The following is a 19335-nucleotide window of genomic DNA, read 5'->3' on the forward strand; positions in this document are numbered from 1 at the left end:
ATACTACAGAAAAATGAGCCAACACAATAAAGAATAGAAAAAAATACCCCCCCCCCCTCCCCCCCCCAAAGAAAAAAAAGACTAAATGATAAAGCATAGAGAATAGGGGTGCTTTAATATTAAGAAAAGAGAACATTGGCCAACATTTATAAAGAATAGGCCTAAATTTAAAGAAATAGAAAAAAAGACCTCATTGTTTTGAATTAGATGCTAAATTTATTGTGCGTCGTTATATTTGTAAAACTCTTATGTCAACAATACAGGTGAAGGTATATCCCAAGGTTGATGTGTATATTTAGATAAAAAAATCCAACTATACAAGTGTATTCTACATAAAATAGTTATTTAAATAGTTATTCTCCGAACTGAGTGGTTGACGTCACAAAGTGGATAAAACCCTCAAATAATGGCTGAATCATCGGAACAGTCGGACCTAGTAGCTGTAAGTTATATTCTTATTTCAATGTTGCATGCAGATCTGTTTCAAAGACCTTTTACAACAAAACAAACACAGTTTAAGATAAACCTACTAGCTGATCGTGTGGTATTTATATGTCTGGGCTGAGGAGAACACACTCATGCATAAACATCTAAACTGAAATTAAACAAAATAAAACGGAAGTTATTTATTCAGATGTTGCCCATCAAAGTGTTTTGTTTATATTAGTTTGTATTATTTAATTGACAATAGGCATACAAATGCTAGATTTTTGTACTTAAATGCTTTACATACCCGGAAGTATAGGCTCACATTACAGTACAGACAAATCAAATCGGACATTTTTCTTTGATTACATTAGAAAGCTGCTGATTTGCGGCATTTGAAGATTCATGCAGCTCCTCTGGCAAAGTTGACCAAAGATGGTTTTGGCTGTTCTTATGAAGGTCTCTTTCTCATCTAGCCCAAATTTGAGCCGCCCATGACTGTCTTTTTTAGCGTTCCTGATGAAAAGCGTTAGGCTAACGCAAAATGTTTAGTGCAATTTTGTTTTTGGGGGGAGGGGGGTCATGTATTTATTTGCACTAAAATGAGAGACCCAGGTACTGCTACTAAAGTTTTATTTACAGTTATATCATATTATTAGTGTATACTTGGAGGGTATCAATTTCAAAACACATGGCTAACTATTTTTTACAGAAAATGCAAACTATCGAGTAACCCTTCATAAAACTATAATTCAATCAGGGCGTGTTTTTTAAAGCGCACTAGAGATCAGCCTTACTGCGTTTTTATATTCATATACGCTAATTTTTTTGTCGGTATCGTTTTACAGATATTCAATCGTCAAACATTTCCTGATTCCAGAAACCTACAACAAAGATAGTATAATCTGCAGAGGTCTGTCGAAGGAGAGATATTCTGTAGAGTTTGATTTCACGTTAAACACCTGTTTTAACAATTAAGTACAATATAATCTCGTTAAAATTAAATCTTAATTACCATGTACAAAAAATAAGATATGGAAGTACAGACACTGATATTAGAGTGTAGGATGACATGATTTCATACCAGCTTTTTAAATACTTAGAGTGTACTTTCAGTAATAGAAAGAAAGGATTATTTATTATCTAGTATATCCTATTCAATAAGTAAAGTGTTTTTTTATTGTTTGTATTGTACTTTCTTTTATGTATTTATCATTCCACCGATCAATTCCGCTGATTGAGATGAGAAAGGGGAGGGACTAAAAGTCTTTATTTACGTTTGATGACATAATGCGAAAAAATTCAGACAAAAAAAAATAGGCAAACGACCTGATGTATGTAAACAGTAATTAAATGAAGAACAAATATGGCAGAAAACAACTTGCTACATTTCTATGTTGTAGGACATTTCAAGTGTTCAAAAAGTGACGGTTTCCATTTTTAAAATACTAATTATTTTTGTCCTAATACTATATTATGCAGATTACTGCTCCCTTTTGTTTTTAGGCATTTATCATGTTTATGTTACACTGTATTTGTTTAGTTGAAATCAATATGCCATATCACACCTCGGGAGATAAACGTGCATCTGTTTATTTTAATAAATAAATAGATTATTGTTTTAAGAATAAAAGGAAATAATGTGTATTTAAATGATGTAAAATGTTATATAGAGGAGGGTCCGGATGTGGTTTACAGAATAGAGAAGAATGGACAAAAAGTGCAGAATAAAGGAAAAAAAATAAGAATAGAGAAAGAATAGGTCAAAAAATAAAGAATAGAGAAAGAATAGGTCAAAAAAACAAAATGAAAAATAAAGAATAGAGAAAGAATAGGTCAAAAAATAAAGAATAGAGAATATTGGACAAAATTTATAAAGAAAAGAGAGAAAAGGCAAAAAAATTAAAGAATACAAAATTGAAGAACCCTCCCCCATCCAGACCCTCATAAATGATAAAGCATACTGGTATCAGATATTACTTTCACGTAGTTAAATCAACAAATTTGTTTTATTATCTGGATGATGACATTAAAAGGAAAGCAACATTAACAACCGATCGATGTCGACTCTTTACTTTAACATGTTTAAAACCTCAATTTTAAAAATTGTCAGTGATTTTTTTGCCATGATTTTGTGCAGTAGGTCATGACTTGTTTAATGCACTCCCTCATACGATTGTCTCTGTTTTTTTGTGTTTCTTTTTTTTTTGACAAATGAGCAAATTAAAAGAAATATAAATGTTTCAAGCAATATTTACATACACAAAAAAAAAATTATTATTTACATCGAATGTTCTACATTGAAACTAATTTTGTAACTAACATAGCAAGTAAGGCAAACTATCAAAAATTGTCAGGGTTTACATTTGCGTTTGATATGATTCTGTAAAGTGCCCAGAATTTGTCATTGTGTGTATCAAGTGTGTCATAGTTACAAATGTAACACCAAATTTACACATTCTTGTTTCACGTCGATGTTGATCATAAATGAATAAAGGCGTCCGTAGGTCCGTAGAAAACACAATCACATCAAATTTATTAATCAGATAAGTCGATTCATTACCCGATTTGGTGGTAATTTCTATGGCAAGCTTACACACAGATTTGTGCGCACTTTTTATGCGCATATATCTAATTAGCATACATACTCAGGATCTATTACAAGATTAAAACAACTAGGGGACAGAACTCTTTAGGCCGTCAATTTGGCGCCAAACGTTTTATAAAAAACATTAGCAATACTACGTATAGAAAAACTACGTTATTAAAGACCAATAGAACAAGAAAAATACCCACTTACTCTCATTATAAAATATAACCAAATGTTGAAAAACTTTATTAAAATTATAAGAAAACATTGGAACAATCTGCAAAAAGACAAACAATGCAGTCAAATTTTTACCCAAGTGCCTCTTATAGCATACAAACGTAACAAAAATATAAAAGATTACCTTGCGAAATCAGGGTAACAGTTGAAAGACTTATGAAAAGGGACCCATGCTTAAACAGTTTTAAGCAAACAATTCCGATACACTGTTAGTAATAATCTAAATTATCGTCAACAAACTTATGAATATGAGTTAGCAAAAAACGATGTTAAGTCTTGAAACTTGTTACGAATGTTGGTTGAAGGAACGGTATTTCATTATAATGAAGAGAGTTCGGGAGATCAAGATATTAATCTGTTGAATTATTCATCTCATGAATATTCATTAGTAATGTGCATATTAATCTCAGTGTGTATTTTTAAAATCCCAGTGTGTAATTAACAATTCTCAGTGTGTGTTTTTTTAATTTATTTCATCTCAGAGTGCCTTTTTAAAATCTCAGTGTGTAATTTAAAATTCTAAGTGTGTGTTTTTCATTTTTTTAAATCTCAATGTGTAATTTTAAAATCTCAGTGTGTAATTTCGATTTCTCAGAGTCGGCGTTTTGCATTTGCGCCGATCTGCATTTCACTTGCGCCGATTTTTTCTTTCACTTGCGCCGATTATTTCTTTCATTTGCGCCGATTGTTTTACGGGTAAATTACAGGTGAAAACTTTTTTTATTTATCATTAAACTCTTCCGCTAGCCAGTTATACATATGTTATGAATTATCAATTAAAACATGCATTCCCGTTTGAATGGTTTTACACTAGTAATTTTTGGGGCCCTTTATAGCTTGCTGTTCGGTGTGAGCCAAGGCTCCGTGTTGAAGACTGTACATTGACGTATAATGGTTTACTTTTATAAATTTTGACTTGGATGGAGAGTTGTCTCATTGGCACTCATACCATATCTTCTTATATCTATATAACTGTTGCCCCCTGCCCACAATAGGGAGGTGGAAGTAGGATTTCGAGCATAAAAAGTCAATTTTAAGGTTAAAAGCACTCTGTTTACACGGTTTAAAATAACTGAGTGTAGCAATAAAATATCAAATGATATAAAAATCTATTTACAGCCTTTAAAATATCAAAGGACAATAAAACCTCTTTACGCCATGAAAAAAGCACAACACTAAAATGCAAAAAGGAGCAAATGGAACTTGAAAATATGGAATCGGCGCAAATGAAAGATTGAAAATTTATAAAATCGGCGCAAATGTCATACGCCCCTCAGTGTGTTATTTTAGGTTTTTAAATCTCAGTGTGGTTTTTTGAATTCTCTGTGTGTAATTTTTTTTCGAAAAAAGGTTTTAAACATAGTTTTGACGAGAACGGCTTGCCATAAATATCGGTGAACAGGTAAAAACAGAACTAAACAAGGTTGAAGTGACGTACCCGAACTTATCTGTGTCATACTATTACCGTTAGAATTGATAATTTAAAAAATCGCATTTACAACAAAGCTGCCTACAGGAACGTTTTTCTCACTGCACCTTGTCATGAGCTACTGAACAAAACCGCGGCAAAATAAACTGCACTAAACATTCCTCTGTATATGACAATGTTGTTACCGGACTGTGTATTTGATCTTTTAATTATCTACTTATATTCTGCATATATAGGTCAGAAAAAGCACTACTGTTCTTACAACAACAGATATAATATCTATTACAAATACTATATAAGGAAATGAAATCAGTATTGGTAAATGTAAGTCTCTGCACTGCTTGCTCCTTTTTGTTAAAAACATTCAAAATATGCGTTATCTCTCATTAATCTCTAAACTAAATGAAAAATCTATAAACGTCCCAAAGGGGGGTGGGGGGGGGGGGGGGGTGGGGGGACAATACTATTAATATATGCGGTGGTCAAGTATAAACTGCCGAGGTGTGCCGAATACATCATATCCACCAGTTTTCATAATTATTTTTTCTTCTGCCTAAGCTAAGGCCACCCTTTAAAAAAATCTTTGTTTGATGTTGCCTACCCGTGTTTTGTAAAGTTGGGTAGGTAGGATTTTTTTTTTGGCAAACAACTAGCCTAGTCAATTTGGCTCTAAAATCACTCAACCTCCAACTAATTGCAACACAAGGTTTTTTTAGTGCAAATTATAATATAGACTTGTACTAACAACATACTAAAATTATACATTGATATAATTTGCGGAAAAGGTTATTTTTGGGTGAAATATGTGGTCTTTAGAGAAAAAATGCTGAAAACAGGAAATGAAGAAAAATTGTTATTTATGGTTACATTTTTAGACCTAAAGCTTGTTGAAGACAGGAAACCTGATCTTAATAGAATATTATGTAGTCCTCTAGTTATTATTATTCATATTGAAGTAATTTTGAGGTGAAATGAGTGATTTTTAGTGAAAAAACGTCGAAAACTGGAAACGTAGAAAATGTCCGTTGTTAATGGTTAATATTTTTGAAATTTGATCTATATAGAAAAAGTAACATACTATTTTATGTTTATTTGGTGAATTCCTTTAGTTATCAATATTAATATTTGGGTAATTTTGGTTGAATATATGTTTTAAGACAGAAAACCCACTAACTGGAAATGAAAAAAAATATCGGTTATTGATGGTTAAAACTTTCGAATTGGGATTTAAATAGAAAATAGAAAATACTATCTGATATTTATCTTAAGGAATCCTATAGTAGTTAGTATTTTAAAAAAAATTGTAATTCTTGTGTAAAATGTGTGATTTATAGTTTAAAAATTGTGATAAATGGAAATAAAAAGCTCGGTTATTCATGGTTAAAACTTTTAACATAGGATCTTTATAGACAGACTATATTATCTTATGTTTATATGCATATGTATTCCTCTTGTTATCGATATCAATAATTATAATCAATTTGTTGATTATCTTCTTTTTATATGCATATTTATTCCTCTTGTTATCCAATCTAATTAAAATATAGAACTCGGATTTCGTTATACTGCATTCGTATGCAGTATAACGAAATCTGAGTTCTATATTTTAATAAGATTGCTTGTTATCGTTATCAATAATAATCAATTTGTTGATTATCTTATGTTTATATGCATATGTATTCCTCTTGTTATCGATATCAAAAATAATCAATTAGTTGTGTGAAATATTTTGTTTTACGAACTAATTACAAAACAAGAATGTGTCCATAGTACACGGATGCCCCACCCGCAGTATCATTTTCTATGTCCAGAGGACCGTGAAATTGGGGTCAAAACTCTAATTTGCCATTAAAATTAGAAAGTTAATATCATAGGAAGCATGTGTACTAAGTTTTAAGTTGATTGGACTTCAACTTCATCAAAAACTACCTTGACCAAAAACATTGAACAAAAAACTTTAATCGAAACGGGACAGACAGACGAACAAATGGACACACAGACCCTAAAAACATAATTAATACCCCTATGTGAGGGGTATAATAAATGAAAATTTTAAAATCTTGGTTTTTTCCAGTTTGATTTTTAAAACGAAAATGGAGGATGGAAACAGGGAATGTGTCAAAAAGAAAACAAGACCACTATAATGGGTCTTTACAACAAAATTATTTTCATTTACCTGTGTTTAAAGTTATTGCAAACGGCTGATATTTTTGTTCGAGCAGATTGTTTTTCTTTAATCGTTTAACATTTCATACCGATATAACATGTTACTTTTATTATTCTTCCCTTAGTTTATTTATTTTGTATTTACATTGTATCATAGGTCAAATTTATTTGTTCAGTGTATGTTCAATGGTGTTAAATATGTCCTTTGATTGAGTTAAGCTATTTCAGTTGATATTTTATAGTGTGTCTTTCTATGTTGTGATTTTACACTATTGTATCAGAAAAAGGGTGAAGGTTTGGTACCATTAAAACTTTAAAACCCGCTGCATTTGTTTGCACCTGTCCTAAGTCAGGAATCTGATGTTCAGTAGTTGTCGTTTGTTGATGTGGTTCATAAGTGTTTCTCGTTTCTCGTTTTTTATATAGATTAGACCGTTGGTTTTCCCGTTTGAATGGTTTTACACTAGTAATTTGGGGCCCTTTAAAGCTTACTGTTCGGTGTGAGCCAAGGCTCCGTGTTGACCGTACTGTGACCTATAATGGTTTACTTTTATAAATTTTGACTTGGATGGAGAGTTGTCTCATTGGCACTCATACCACATCTTCTTATATCTCTTTAACATAGCAAGTAAATCCGGCACACGGAGGTGGGCTTCAGCTGACCCCTTAATTATTGTGTATACTAGTTCAGCGAAATGGACCCCCCCCCCTTGAAACTCCAATACATACAAATAAACCAAAATTATAAAAAAAAACACACAAGACAAACAAAGGCTAGAGGTTCCTGACTTGGGATAGGTGCAATAATTATGTGACTGGGGTAAAACATGTTGTGTGAGAACTCAACCCTCCCCTAGTTTCTCTAGACAATGTAGAATAAATAAACACACAGTAAAACTCAGTTTTAAAGAAGTGCATTTTGTGGAAGTTTGAAATTTTTATCTTATGTTTCTGTTATGTATTTATAGTAATTATACGTGTAGGTATAATAAACAAAAATTGCTGGAAGAGTTATTTTTCTAAGTGTCCTTGCATCGTCATTGATTGTAGTCCTTTTTTGTATGTTTTTTCAACATTTGAATTGCATAAAGTCGCAGTTCAACACGGACCAATTTTATTTAGCAAGCTATATCAATATCCACGTTTAATTTCAGATATAAGCTTTTTAAATTTGGGAACATACACTAGTTCACTGAATAAGAATGAAATGTAGATCTGATATTGTTTAAGGCAGTTTCAAGGGAAGCTTTGTCAATATAATTATAAGTTTACCTCAAGAGCTTGAATTTACATATTGCTTGTACCAAAGTGGTCAGATTTTGGATGTTGAAAATGAGATAAGCACTGTTGAATGAATTGATGGGATCACTTCCTGCAGAAAGTGTTAATAGTTACAGCGCCTTATGTGTGTACCCTGTAAACCTGTATGTGGTGGTCTGAAACATTAATCAAATGATAATGACAAAGAACTAACATGGGTTGTCTGCTGTATGAAAATATTATGGTCAAAGTTAATTGTCGAAATCCGGATATGGTGTACAAATTTTTGCACCTCATGTTTGTGGTATACCATCTTTTCCACAAGTTTATTGTTTTCTGTTTGGTATTAAATTAATATTAAGATCCATTTTGTTAGATCTGGTGATCAATTTATTTGGCAATCGCCAATGGCAGTCAGCAGGGTTTAAGAACATCAGTTGTTCGACCTGTTAGTCAAATGCGTTTTGTTAAAATAGACTTTTTCACTTTTTTTGGTCTTTTGGAAATTGTTGTTTGTGCTGTATTTAGACCCCTCTACCACGAAATTTGTTTTACATGCACACGTATATATATATAAAGAAAAGCATTACCAAGTTCCTTCTTTAAGATATCTCATTGAATTAATTAAATAAAAGGTAATCAGCTTTAGCCTAAGAACTGTAAAAAAGTGGGCGACTTATGGTCAGAGATAGCGATTAGATAGTCATATCTAATCTGAAAGTATGTCTGTTGGTTTTTGTTAGTCGTTTGGTTTGCTTTCTCGTTGACTTTAAAAACATCAAATCTCTCTTTATTCATAATTATATTCTATTATATAAATTAATATCAATGTTAAAGACGCGGTTTTCTGCTTCCGGAATGTGCTGAACTGTATTCAACTCATTTGAACAAAACTAAAAAAATATTTAAAGAAATACACCTCATGCCTAAAGAATATTAATGTTTAGCTTTTAAGGTCCACTAAACTCTTTCAGTGATCTCTTGGTAGTACTATGTTTGATCACTAATTGCCAGTGAAACCATAATTTATAATTGTAAAATCTCCCCACTTTAAAAACATTAGAAGATGTTGTATGATTGCCAATGAGAAAACTTTCCACAAGAGATAACAATGATGTGGGTGTGGATATTAACAACTACAATAGCTCATCGTTTAAATTATAAAACTGTTAAGCCAATAAATGGAAAAACAAATATGATCGACAGCAAACAATAACCACCAAGTAATAAAGGGCAACTTACTTGTGATGATAATATTCATAGTGTGCAGGGTTAACCATGTTTGCGAGCACTCAGCCCTCCCATAATCAGGAACAGTTTTGAAATAGCAAACAACATAAGAACACATTGTAAAACTCAGTTTGAAAGGGCTCGACTCAAAAAGATCAGCACGGAGTATATAACCAATTAACAAAATGACACCGAGTTCCAATAGCTAGTTCAAAGCTAATTACAGTTGATGAATAAATACTGTTGGCACCGACTAAAATATAAATCAGTACACATCCGATTAGCAACCAGTGAAAAGTGGATTCATTGTTACAGCCAAAGCTGGTGTGTGAGTACTGAGATCGTCGCTAATTACATGAGTAGCTATTTGCTTCGAGGAGCCTGAAATTTTCATGTGTGAAAAAATATTTAACATACAATTATTTAACACTTATCATTCTTATTTTTTTTTATGAAAAAAAAAATGTTGAATTCTAAATCTTAACATGTTTGTTCCAGAAGGAAAATGAAAAAAAAAATGTTTTATCATAAAGGACAAAACATGTTTTTCGAAAACACCTCCGACCCCCATCTAAAAATTAACTGTCCGGCAGCCTTTAACACTGGGGCAGAATTCTTTCAAATACCGAGTAGGATTGTGACTAAGTTGGCTAATCTATCTCAGTACAGTTTTCCATTTATAGGTTTCTTTCCAACACTGTGATGGAGAATTAGATTCTTGGATTGTAAAATAGCAGAACACAATCTCGGTCTATATCTTTATTCAAATATACAAATTTTGAGACAGGAAAGTGATGCATTTGTAATATTATTCTTTTGAATTGAGATAATTATGTATTGTATTGTATTACTACAAAGTGTTTTAAAAAATACAGAACATTTTTTGTATACATTTATTTTTTTCAACTTTGGCAAATAAGGGGAAGCAACTCATATAACCTTACTTTTACTACAAAATATTTACATGAATTACACCACTTTCCGCAAAATATATTTTTGTATAGTTTTAGTATGTTGTTCATAGATAGTAACAGACTTGTTTTTTAGAGAAAAACTTTGTGTTGCAATTAGTTGCAGGTTGTTCACTAAATTGACTAGACTAAACATGTTTAAGACAAGAAAACGGCATTAAGGCAGGAACATTTCTTTTAAAAAAAATTTGAAACGATTTGTCTCATAATTTTTTTTACGGGTCGACTACTTTTTGGGTGGGTTGGGCAGCATCAAACAATTTTAATTTTATTTTTGGCCTAACTGTAAGGGCTCAATTCACAATCTATCGGGTTGGCTTCATATAAACTAAAGAGTGTATGGAAATTTGAAAAAAGGAAATCAAAAGAATCATAAGGAAATCTGTTGTTTTATTTTAGGACCCCGAATGCTCATTTTCATCTCACTGCGGTCGGAATGTCATTGTTGATGGCCAAACAGCTAGATGGAACAGTGTCGTCTCCGGGGGCCGCGTCTTCATAGACAAACCAATAGCTCCCGAGGCAGAACTTAAGATGTCGTTTGATGGCAAGGGGCATGCCGAAGTTGGAATACTCACCAAAGATCCTGCCTCTATATCCGACATCAGCAAAGTGGAAAATATGAGAGAACTGACGGTCATACAAAGTGCAAGAATCTACAAACAAACGGGTACTGCCAACATAAAACGATCATCCTGCGGGAGGAAAATTATAACAGAAGCAGACAAAACTTCTAGCATTAAAGTTGGAAGGACCGATAAAGTATGGGTTACTGTTAATATTATATTCGGAGATCTGGAAGTAGAAATAGGTGAGTAATCTGTAGAGCAACATACGTCATACTTCGTATATCAGTTTTTTCTTTTTACGACAATACGATTGGCTTATGTATTTAGACAATCAAATCGATTAAAGATTGACGGTCTTTTTTAAACCTTTGATGATACTTTATACAATCATATTTTTTTTTAAATTCTATACACATGCGGTCAATTAACATTCCCCAATCAGCTGGGGTTTTTTTGGTAAAGACATATGGTAGGTAACCTTACCTTATCCCGTTCGTCAGTCGGAAGTATGCTGAAGGGTCGTCCATTGGCTGTGGGGGTGTATATAAACGTTGCAATGTCTGGTCGAAATGGGGACGTTAAATTCGACACCTCGTGTTGGGAGAGTGTCATGCTCTGTGTACTTTAGATTCAATTTCTGTCCGTATCTAACACACCCTCTCTTTTGTTGAAAAACTTCATTATATTTTGACCATTACTGACATTTCGACGACTTCTTATAAGTGTTGTCTCTGCATGAAATCTGAACAGACTCTGTTAAACGTCAAAAATCGATAACCGTAAGTCGTAATTAGAAACCTTGTTATGGAATGACATCTGAAACTATTGAAGGGTCATATTGTCTTCAACGTCGACACCTTGAAATGTGACCTTGATAAAAGTAAAAGATCAAAGGTCAATATCACCTCTGTCAAACCTGTCTTCAAATATATACCTTAGAAATCATATACTATATACTTGAGGATGAGAAGGGAAACATATTATCAATACGTACAATTTTTAACCAAAAAGGAAAAACGTATCGTACAACTATATATATTTGGTCCAGTAAAGCATGACTTTTCTCATAATACAATTTTCATCAAAAAGGGTTATTGGTTTTAGAAATTAACTTCAGTTGGCCTACCAATTTTATTGATTCTTGAATTGTTTTCGTCCTGAATATGTATTAAATATATGCTATATACGAGACGTTAAGCAAGCAACAATCACTTAATCAATAAATCGAAAAGCTAGGGGAAAATCGAGATCATTGATATATATACCACATTTCTGCTTTTACTCATACTTATCATGGACTATAAACATATGCCGAACGAATAAACAAAGTGTTAGAACGGAACTGTAAGTTTTTTGGTCTGGAAAGAGACAGGATGAAAGTGAATATTCTGCATCACAAAACGCAGCAAACAAATGGGTTCAAAAGTGAAAATAAAAATAAACTCTTTAAATAGCAGTTATTTCCTCCTTTTCTTTTGTCAGGAGACGGATTAATAAATGGACAATTTTGTTACCGAATCCTTCTGTTTATTAATGCTTTCATATTTTGCATGTCATTATTTTCAAATAATATTTGTTTATACTTAAAGCTACAACATCAAAGAAAAATGACTAAAAAATTATTTTAGTTAAATTTTTGCCATCAAATTAACCTTAAATCGATCATATCCGTGAGAAGTCAGTGTTAATTAGGAATATTTGAATCATTTGATTAAGAGTCAAACAAATCAAGACAACTGTTAGATCACTTATATATCCTGAATTTGGCCTTACAATTGTACAGTAAAGGCCCAAGTGATTGTACAGTAAACGCAACTGTATAGTCAATAAAATATACGAAATTGAGATAATGAATATGATTAAATTTCTACTGGGACAATGGCTTTTGAACTTTCAGAGAGGTAAGACTATATATCAGAAAAGGAATATGTGAAAATTCAACTAACAACGATAGATTTTTCTGGCATTTTTTGTCGCTGTTGTGTGACAGTTTTGATCGATCTACTCGGAGATCCATCATTCTTAGGAAAACATTTGGGTGCATAAGTCGTTTTTGGTTATTTTATTGGCATATATGTTCATGTAGAAAATGTTTTCGGTACCAAATCTTAAAGCAGAAACTTTATACAGTTACATGTGTGTACACCAAACCTTCCATTTAGAATGGCCGAGCCCCGCTTGACAGTCTTTTGAATGACCAAAACATTGAAAAAAACCCTGTACAGTTCCGTTCCCACAATGTAATTAATGAACTAGGCTTATTGTAAACTCTTATTAATTCTAATACTGTTCACGAGTCTTGTGGTGGAAAACATGTAGAATGTTCTGTATTTCTATTAGGTCTCAGTGGTACATTAAATCCTAATTACTTTTCTATTTTCAGAGACAGAAGGTTACAATTTTTCAAAAGAAAGTGGAGGAAACATAAAACTCGAGCATTATGACACATGGGCGAATTTAAAATCTCCAAACCCATGTGCCGTATGCTTTGTTGGAACTCCTATCAGGCGAATGGAAGCTTTAAACTTTCAGATTGATCCCATTTTAAGAGATGGTAAACCTTCAAGAAATTTCAGTATTAAAATAGCAATATCACAGTCTAATCCAATTGACATTATGTCAGGAAATGATATCTATTATGATATTACGTCACTTCCTGTCATTCATTTCGATGAATTTCCAAAGAAATGCAAAAACGAAATTCAGATTGGACTATCGGACAACGGAACTGTCCAAATCAACTACGAAAAAGGGACACTTAATAAAGAAACAAATAACGAACATATATATTGCATTTTCGAACTTTGCAGAATAAAACTTCATTGCAAAAGTAAAACAAAACTTAACAACCGCGTAGACTTTCCACCATCTGCCGAAAATGTTCAACGCAAAAGTGAAACGAAACAAGACAACCGCGATGACGATACGCAGTTATGGAATCGTTCTGCAGAAAATGATCAATACAAAAGTAAAACAAACCAAAGAAAAAACGAAGACGTCCTCATGTTACAAAATCGTTCTACTGAAGATCTGAACGTAATCGACGCCATTGTCGTTCCTCCCAACTCAGAGTATGTTCGCAGTAAAAAAATGCTAGAATCTATAAGACATGACGCTGAGAATATATCGATTCACACGGATGATTTTAACTCAGATATGGAATCCAGAAATATCGATTTTTCTCTTGTCACGGTCAACAATGATTCGAATATAAACAACACGGTGGAATCTGGAATCCGCAACAATGAAACATTGCCATCAGGAGAAAATATCGCATTGCTGCATAACAAAATAGAAGATTTAAATTCAAGACTGCTGTCAATTGAAGAAACAATCGTTAACCGTGAAACCGGTAAAGAGGCCATGCAACAATCTCAATTTCAAGAATTAAAGTTAGAAATTCAATCCTTAAAGAAAATACTGCGTGAAACTCAATCATCGGGTCAATATCCAACAAATTCTAAAATTAGTACTGAGAAGTCTCTTGAAAAAGTTATACAGAAGAATTATGTTATCTTAATCAAAATGATAGACCCAGTTCCTTTGTTGGATCTTTTATATGAATCAGATTGCATAAGTCACAACGATTGCGACAGAGTAGGAAAACTTTTCCAAATTGACAGAGAAAATGCTAATCGTGATCTGTTGGGCATTATAATACGCAAACAAAGTTTTGACCTTGATCACTTTGAGAGTGTTTTATTTCAATCAAAACAGATTGGAGTTTTGGCAGTGTTATTTCCAGATAAATATGGCAAGAAAAAATAAAATTAATCACAAATCAGTTGTTTTAAAGGAAGCGTGCCTTGATCTCTTGGCCTGTCTCAAAGTCATAATTCCTTCCTCTCGGTTTTGTCCCTGATTTTATCATGAGCGTGTTGTATATGGAGTAGGGAAACGAATGCTTAACTTGTTAGAACAACTTAGAATTGACGTTTTGTTTTGCTTAAAGTTGGCGCTCTTCATAATTGTAATGATTGTGGTACATCTTTTCTTTTTTTCGTCTGGCGATGACCTTTTTTTATTCAATTAATTTAATGCCACTTACTATTTTTATAGAAAGTTGGCAAGAAAACTCTTAATTGAAAACTAAATCATTTTTCTGTTGCTTTGGTACGTATTGTCAGTTCTCTGAAATTTATTGACATACAGCCATAAATGTGTATGAAGATGTATCTTTGAGATTAATGTCAAAACATGAAGATTAAATGACATATGGTTAACTGTCTCCCCAAGATGAAAGTAAAAGGACTCATGTATAATGATTTTCCCAGCTTTAATTTCTTTAATCAAACTTCAAAATATTACTTGCTAAAAAGATTCCATTTGATCTATCACATTATTACTTGGTGTGCGTATGTATCGAGGAGAAAAGAACAGAATATCATGAATAAGCTATCAGTCTGGCCTACATTTTACATTTCAATACAAGGAGGTGACAACATTTCATTGACAAGGACACTGTTTCATAACTGAATATTGTCCTGGATAGTATTTCATTATGAAAAAGTGTCCGCGGACAATATTTCAGGGGGGGGGGGGGCATTATTTTGTGTTAAATCACAACGGGATGAAATGTGGTCAATTATGTGACCTATAATCATTAAACTTGGTGTAAATATATACCAAAAAAGTATCAAAAATAATACAGTAATACATATTATATTAGTTTTAATTTTATATTAACTTAACATTTGGATTGATTGTTGTTAGGAAAATGTTTAGTTGCAAACTTTTCATGCATATATAAATACAGGAAGAGAATGGATTTACATACAGACCAGATAAATGTAAGTGTGTCAACGGGGACGAAAGTCGGGAAAAAAAGACTGACGCTGGCAAATAAGGTATGTTGAATGTAAATAGCACATATGGTGCCTTACAACCTGTAACCTTCGAACAGCCCAGTGAGTTGTTGTACGGTTTTCACAATGCACGCAAAGAAGGTCGTACATACACCCTACACTATGCATCAAATAAAACACCCTATTCCAACCGGCTACATATTTAAGCATCTCGCGCATTCAAATCGGTGCCCAATCACTCCTCCGTCGTGGCTTTTCATACCAGAGAGGAGAAGTCCAATGACCATATATGTACGGTGACCTTAAGTTTCTTACATCTACGTAATTTGGTCAGTACACAGTAAAAAGCTTTCTCCTCGCAAGTATACCACATCTCCTTAATTTTATACTTATACACAAATTAGTCCATTGGATTTGTGTAACATGAACTCAAGGTAATATACTAAATTCTGTTAAAAAAGATAATAATTATGGAAATTACACTTTATTTTGTGTGTCCGAAGCGCTTTTCCAGATTCACCTTCATCAGGAACGCTCAAACACCCATATTTGAAAGCAAGGAAGAAGTTAATATACTAACATGCAATGGCAGTAATAATATAGGATTAAACGCCTTTATGTTTGTGAGTGAATTGGTCGAGTTTATACACCTATGAATTCCTTTAAAAAGGCGTTTAATCATTATAATTCTTTAAAATTGGAGATAAGGAATTAATTTTTTTACACTCGTAACCTCTATCACATGTAAATTGTATATTTGTGTCATTGAATTGGCCTGGCGCATGAATATATTTGTTGGTTAAAGCAAAAATATGTACTCCATGAAATTTACTATCTGATAAAAAATAAACTACAAAAACTCTTATTATCATTCAAATGAATGTTTTGTGTTTATCATTTAGTAAAACGATTAACGCGAAGTGAAAATAATTCTTTTTAACTTCGAGCCAGATTGTGTTATTATCGCCGCCATCTTGTTTACATTGGTTACAAAAAGAAGTTCGGTCAACGTCGTCTATCGAAAAATAAACAACGTCAAGAACAACTACCGGAAGTCTTCTCGACCAATCATATCAACGTATTCCCTCATATGGAAATCATATAAGAATTATCAATCTATATTTCATATTCGCTCTATAGAGTGAGCTCCGGTGCATCTGATATTAAGGCATTATCCGATACGCGATTTTAAGTCAATATCTAGTGACAACTTTCACGACCATGCAGTAGCTTGGCTACCACAGCAATTGCTAAACTGAAATTTATTCAAATTGCTGGATTTTGGTGCGTCTTTTAGTTTATTAAATCTATTCCGATCTCACTATGTACTCCTGAGGTTACACATGCATGTATGATGTAGTGGCAGTAATTAAGCCTAGCAATAGGTAAACTTGGACCCTGAATGTTTTATGCTGCGAAGGGAGCAAAACAAGTTCCCAGCATCGGATTAAGCATTTACATTCCGACTTGACTGTGTATTGTTTAATCCAATACAGACAAAGTTCAGCACGGGACAATAAAAATCCAGGCGATATATTTCTATTCCGCAGAAAGTTTGAAGTGAAACTTGTAATATTTTAAAATCTATTAAGATTGATTGGTCTTCCAATTCAAAAAAAAAAAAGAAAAAAAAAAATCGGCACACTCACTTCGTCAATAGTCAATACATGTATAAGTTACAGATGTAACTTTATCATTTCGACCGTCCGGACTGCTTAACGTAATCAGCACAGGAACTTTTTCATTACAGTTAATTGTGCAGAGGTGATGGAATGCTTCCAAGAGAAAGCTTATTTATTGCAGTTACTAATCCATGCAATTTACATAATACCTTGACGTACAGTTTTGGTGTCGTAGCTATAAGACCGCCTTATCTGCCATACATAGGGGATATAGGAAAACATTCACCTAGACTTTTTCCACCTTACAGTAATCTGCACAAAAGGTGAGTCCGTTATTTGTCAAGATACAAAGCCACGTCCTATTTCAATATAAATGTCAATTGCGATGACTGTGCACGTTAAAAAAGCCTTAACATTAAAGCAGGTCTTTTAAGGGTTCGAATGTAGTTTATTGCAATGCTAAATTTCTGCTCCGAACAAAAAAACTCTAGTTTTTCATTGGCTGCAGAAATTCCCGCCCGACATTCCGATCGACTCAATATGCAGAACCTACCAAAATAATTTATTTATCATTTTCACTTGTCATGAATCTGCATTAAATATTTTTCAGTGGACATTACTGACTTTATCATTTTTGCTTTTGGATATCCGTTATAGGCAAAATTAAAAAAAAAAAGAATTAACATTGTGAATTAAGGGCAACAACTCATTTAGATCACGTGACTTATTTGTGAATTTTGTGCTGCTAATGAGTTTTGCTGATTAAAGTTTTAGTCTATCCATTATTGGTTATCAGATATCAATCACTGTGGATTGACAATTTCAATCATTTTTTTTATTTGTAGATGTTATTTTGGCGTTTCAGTTTCTGTCTATTTCCTAGAGTTCCAACGCAAAACGCAAACATGTTAAAACAACTTTCAATTACGGTTACTTACTCTTATAAAATATTGAACTTGCTGGATTACTTGTAAATCTGGTCATGCTTGTTATTTTTGCAATGAAAATTTTCTATTTTAAATGGTTCTCGAGATGATAGCCAAAAAAAAAAAAAAAAAGGCAAAAAAGTTTTAAAATCGTTTTATAAGGCAATAATTTTAATATAGCATTTCGCAATCGGTCATTTTGACTAATACGTCGAGCTGCTCTTACTTTTTAAAATATTTATGTTGGTTATCTAAATTTTCTTAATTATTGTTTGCCATCGACTGGCGAATCGGCCATTTGACTTACCGGTAACTGTTGATCTTTTCTTGCTTATCGTGTTCACTTTCTAAAGTTTCTCTCTTTTTAATATAGTTTTCAAGATAATGATCAAAACTCAAACAAATTACACAAATTGTCTTTAAGGACAATACCACCCTTAAGGAGTTATCTTGAATTCTTGTTCGAAATAAACAGAAGTTCAATCTCGTCATTTGATCATTTTTCCCAGTCACTTTTTTTTTTTATCTATACATGCTATAACAGTTTGTAAGATAGACAATTATACATGTGGGTTAAATTGAATAACATATATAATTGTCTAATTTTGTAGTGTTTTGTGGAATCTTGTTATATCTGTAGCCAATCCACAAACCATATACACTATGAATGATTGTGGCCAAGTTTGTCTGGAATTTGTCCGGTTTGGTGGGAAGGGGTGGGTCTTCTGGAGCTCCAGAATAGCTAAGCAGTTCAGTCCTTCTTCACTAGTGTCACCCGTCATGTTACTCATTAAACATTCGAGGAAAGAGGACAGGGTTGATGCTATTAGTTTCAAACATACCCTCAAATTCCAGTGGTAATCGAAATGTTCTACCTTTTATCCGGACGGTTTACCTTCCTATAGTATAACTTGTATATGAAAAATCGTACTTTTAAATATGCATAAAATATTAATAATTTGCCACTAAACGTTTAGCACGCAACACTCATTAAATCAGAAGTCATTGGTAAATTGTCAACGAATAGTAGAAGAGATATCAAGGTGTATAATTCTATATTTAGTAATTTAAAATTCCATAAGTGTACAAAAAATATGTTGCACA

The 19335-nt window shown here is 32.8% G+C and overlaps 1 protein-coding gene across 1 annotated transcript; it reads left to right on the forward strand.

The window, feature by feature from the left end:
• The first annotated feature begins 327 nt into the window (after positions 1 to 327).
• Positions 328 to 14659, forward strand: LOC127721575 (uncharacterized). The gene is made up of 3 exons (XM_052228346.1): positions 328 to 442; positions 10709 to 11120; positions 13262 to 14659. Exons 1-3 carry the CDS (start codon positions 407 to 409, stop codon positions 14644 to 14646), a joined length of 1833 nt encoding a protein of 610 aa, XP_052084306.1. The 5' UTR covers positions 328 to 406; the 3' UTR covers positions 14647 to 14659.
• Positions 14660 to 19335: the final 4676 nt, after the last annotated feature.

This window comes from Mytilus californianus, unplaced genomic scaffold (genome assembly GCF_021869535.1).
Source record: "Mytilus californianus isolate M0D057914Y unplaced genomic scaffold, xbMytCali1.0.p SCAF_12, whole genome shotgun sequence".
In the NCBI taxonomy this organism is placed as follows: domain Eukaryota; kingdom Metazoa; phylum Mollusca; class Bivalvia; order Mytilida; family Mytilidae; genus Mytilus; species Mytilus californianus.

Coding starts and splice junctions, on each gene's coding strand:
- LOC127721575 (XM_052228346.1), top strand. CDS start 407: ATGGCTGAATCATCGGAACAGTCGGACCTAGTAGCT. Junction 443..10,708: donor AACAGTCGGACCTAGTAGCT/GTAAGTTATATT, acceptor GTTTTATTTTAG/GACCCCGAATGCTCATTTTC. Junction 11,121..13,261: donor AGATCTGGAAGTAGAAATAG/GTGAGTAATCTG, acceptor TTCTATTTTCAG/AGACAGAAGGTTACAATTTT.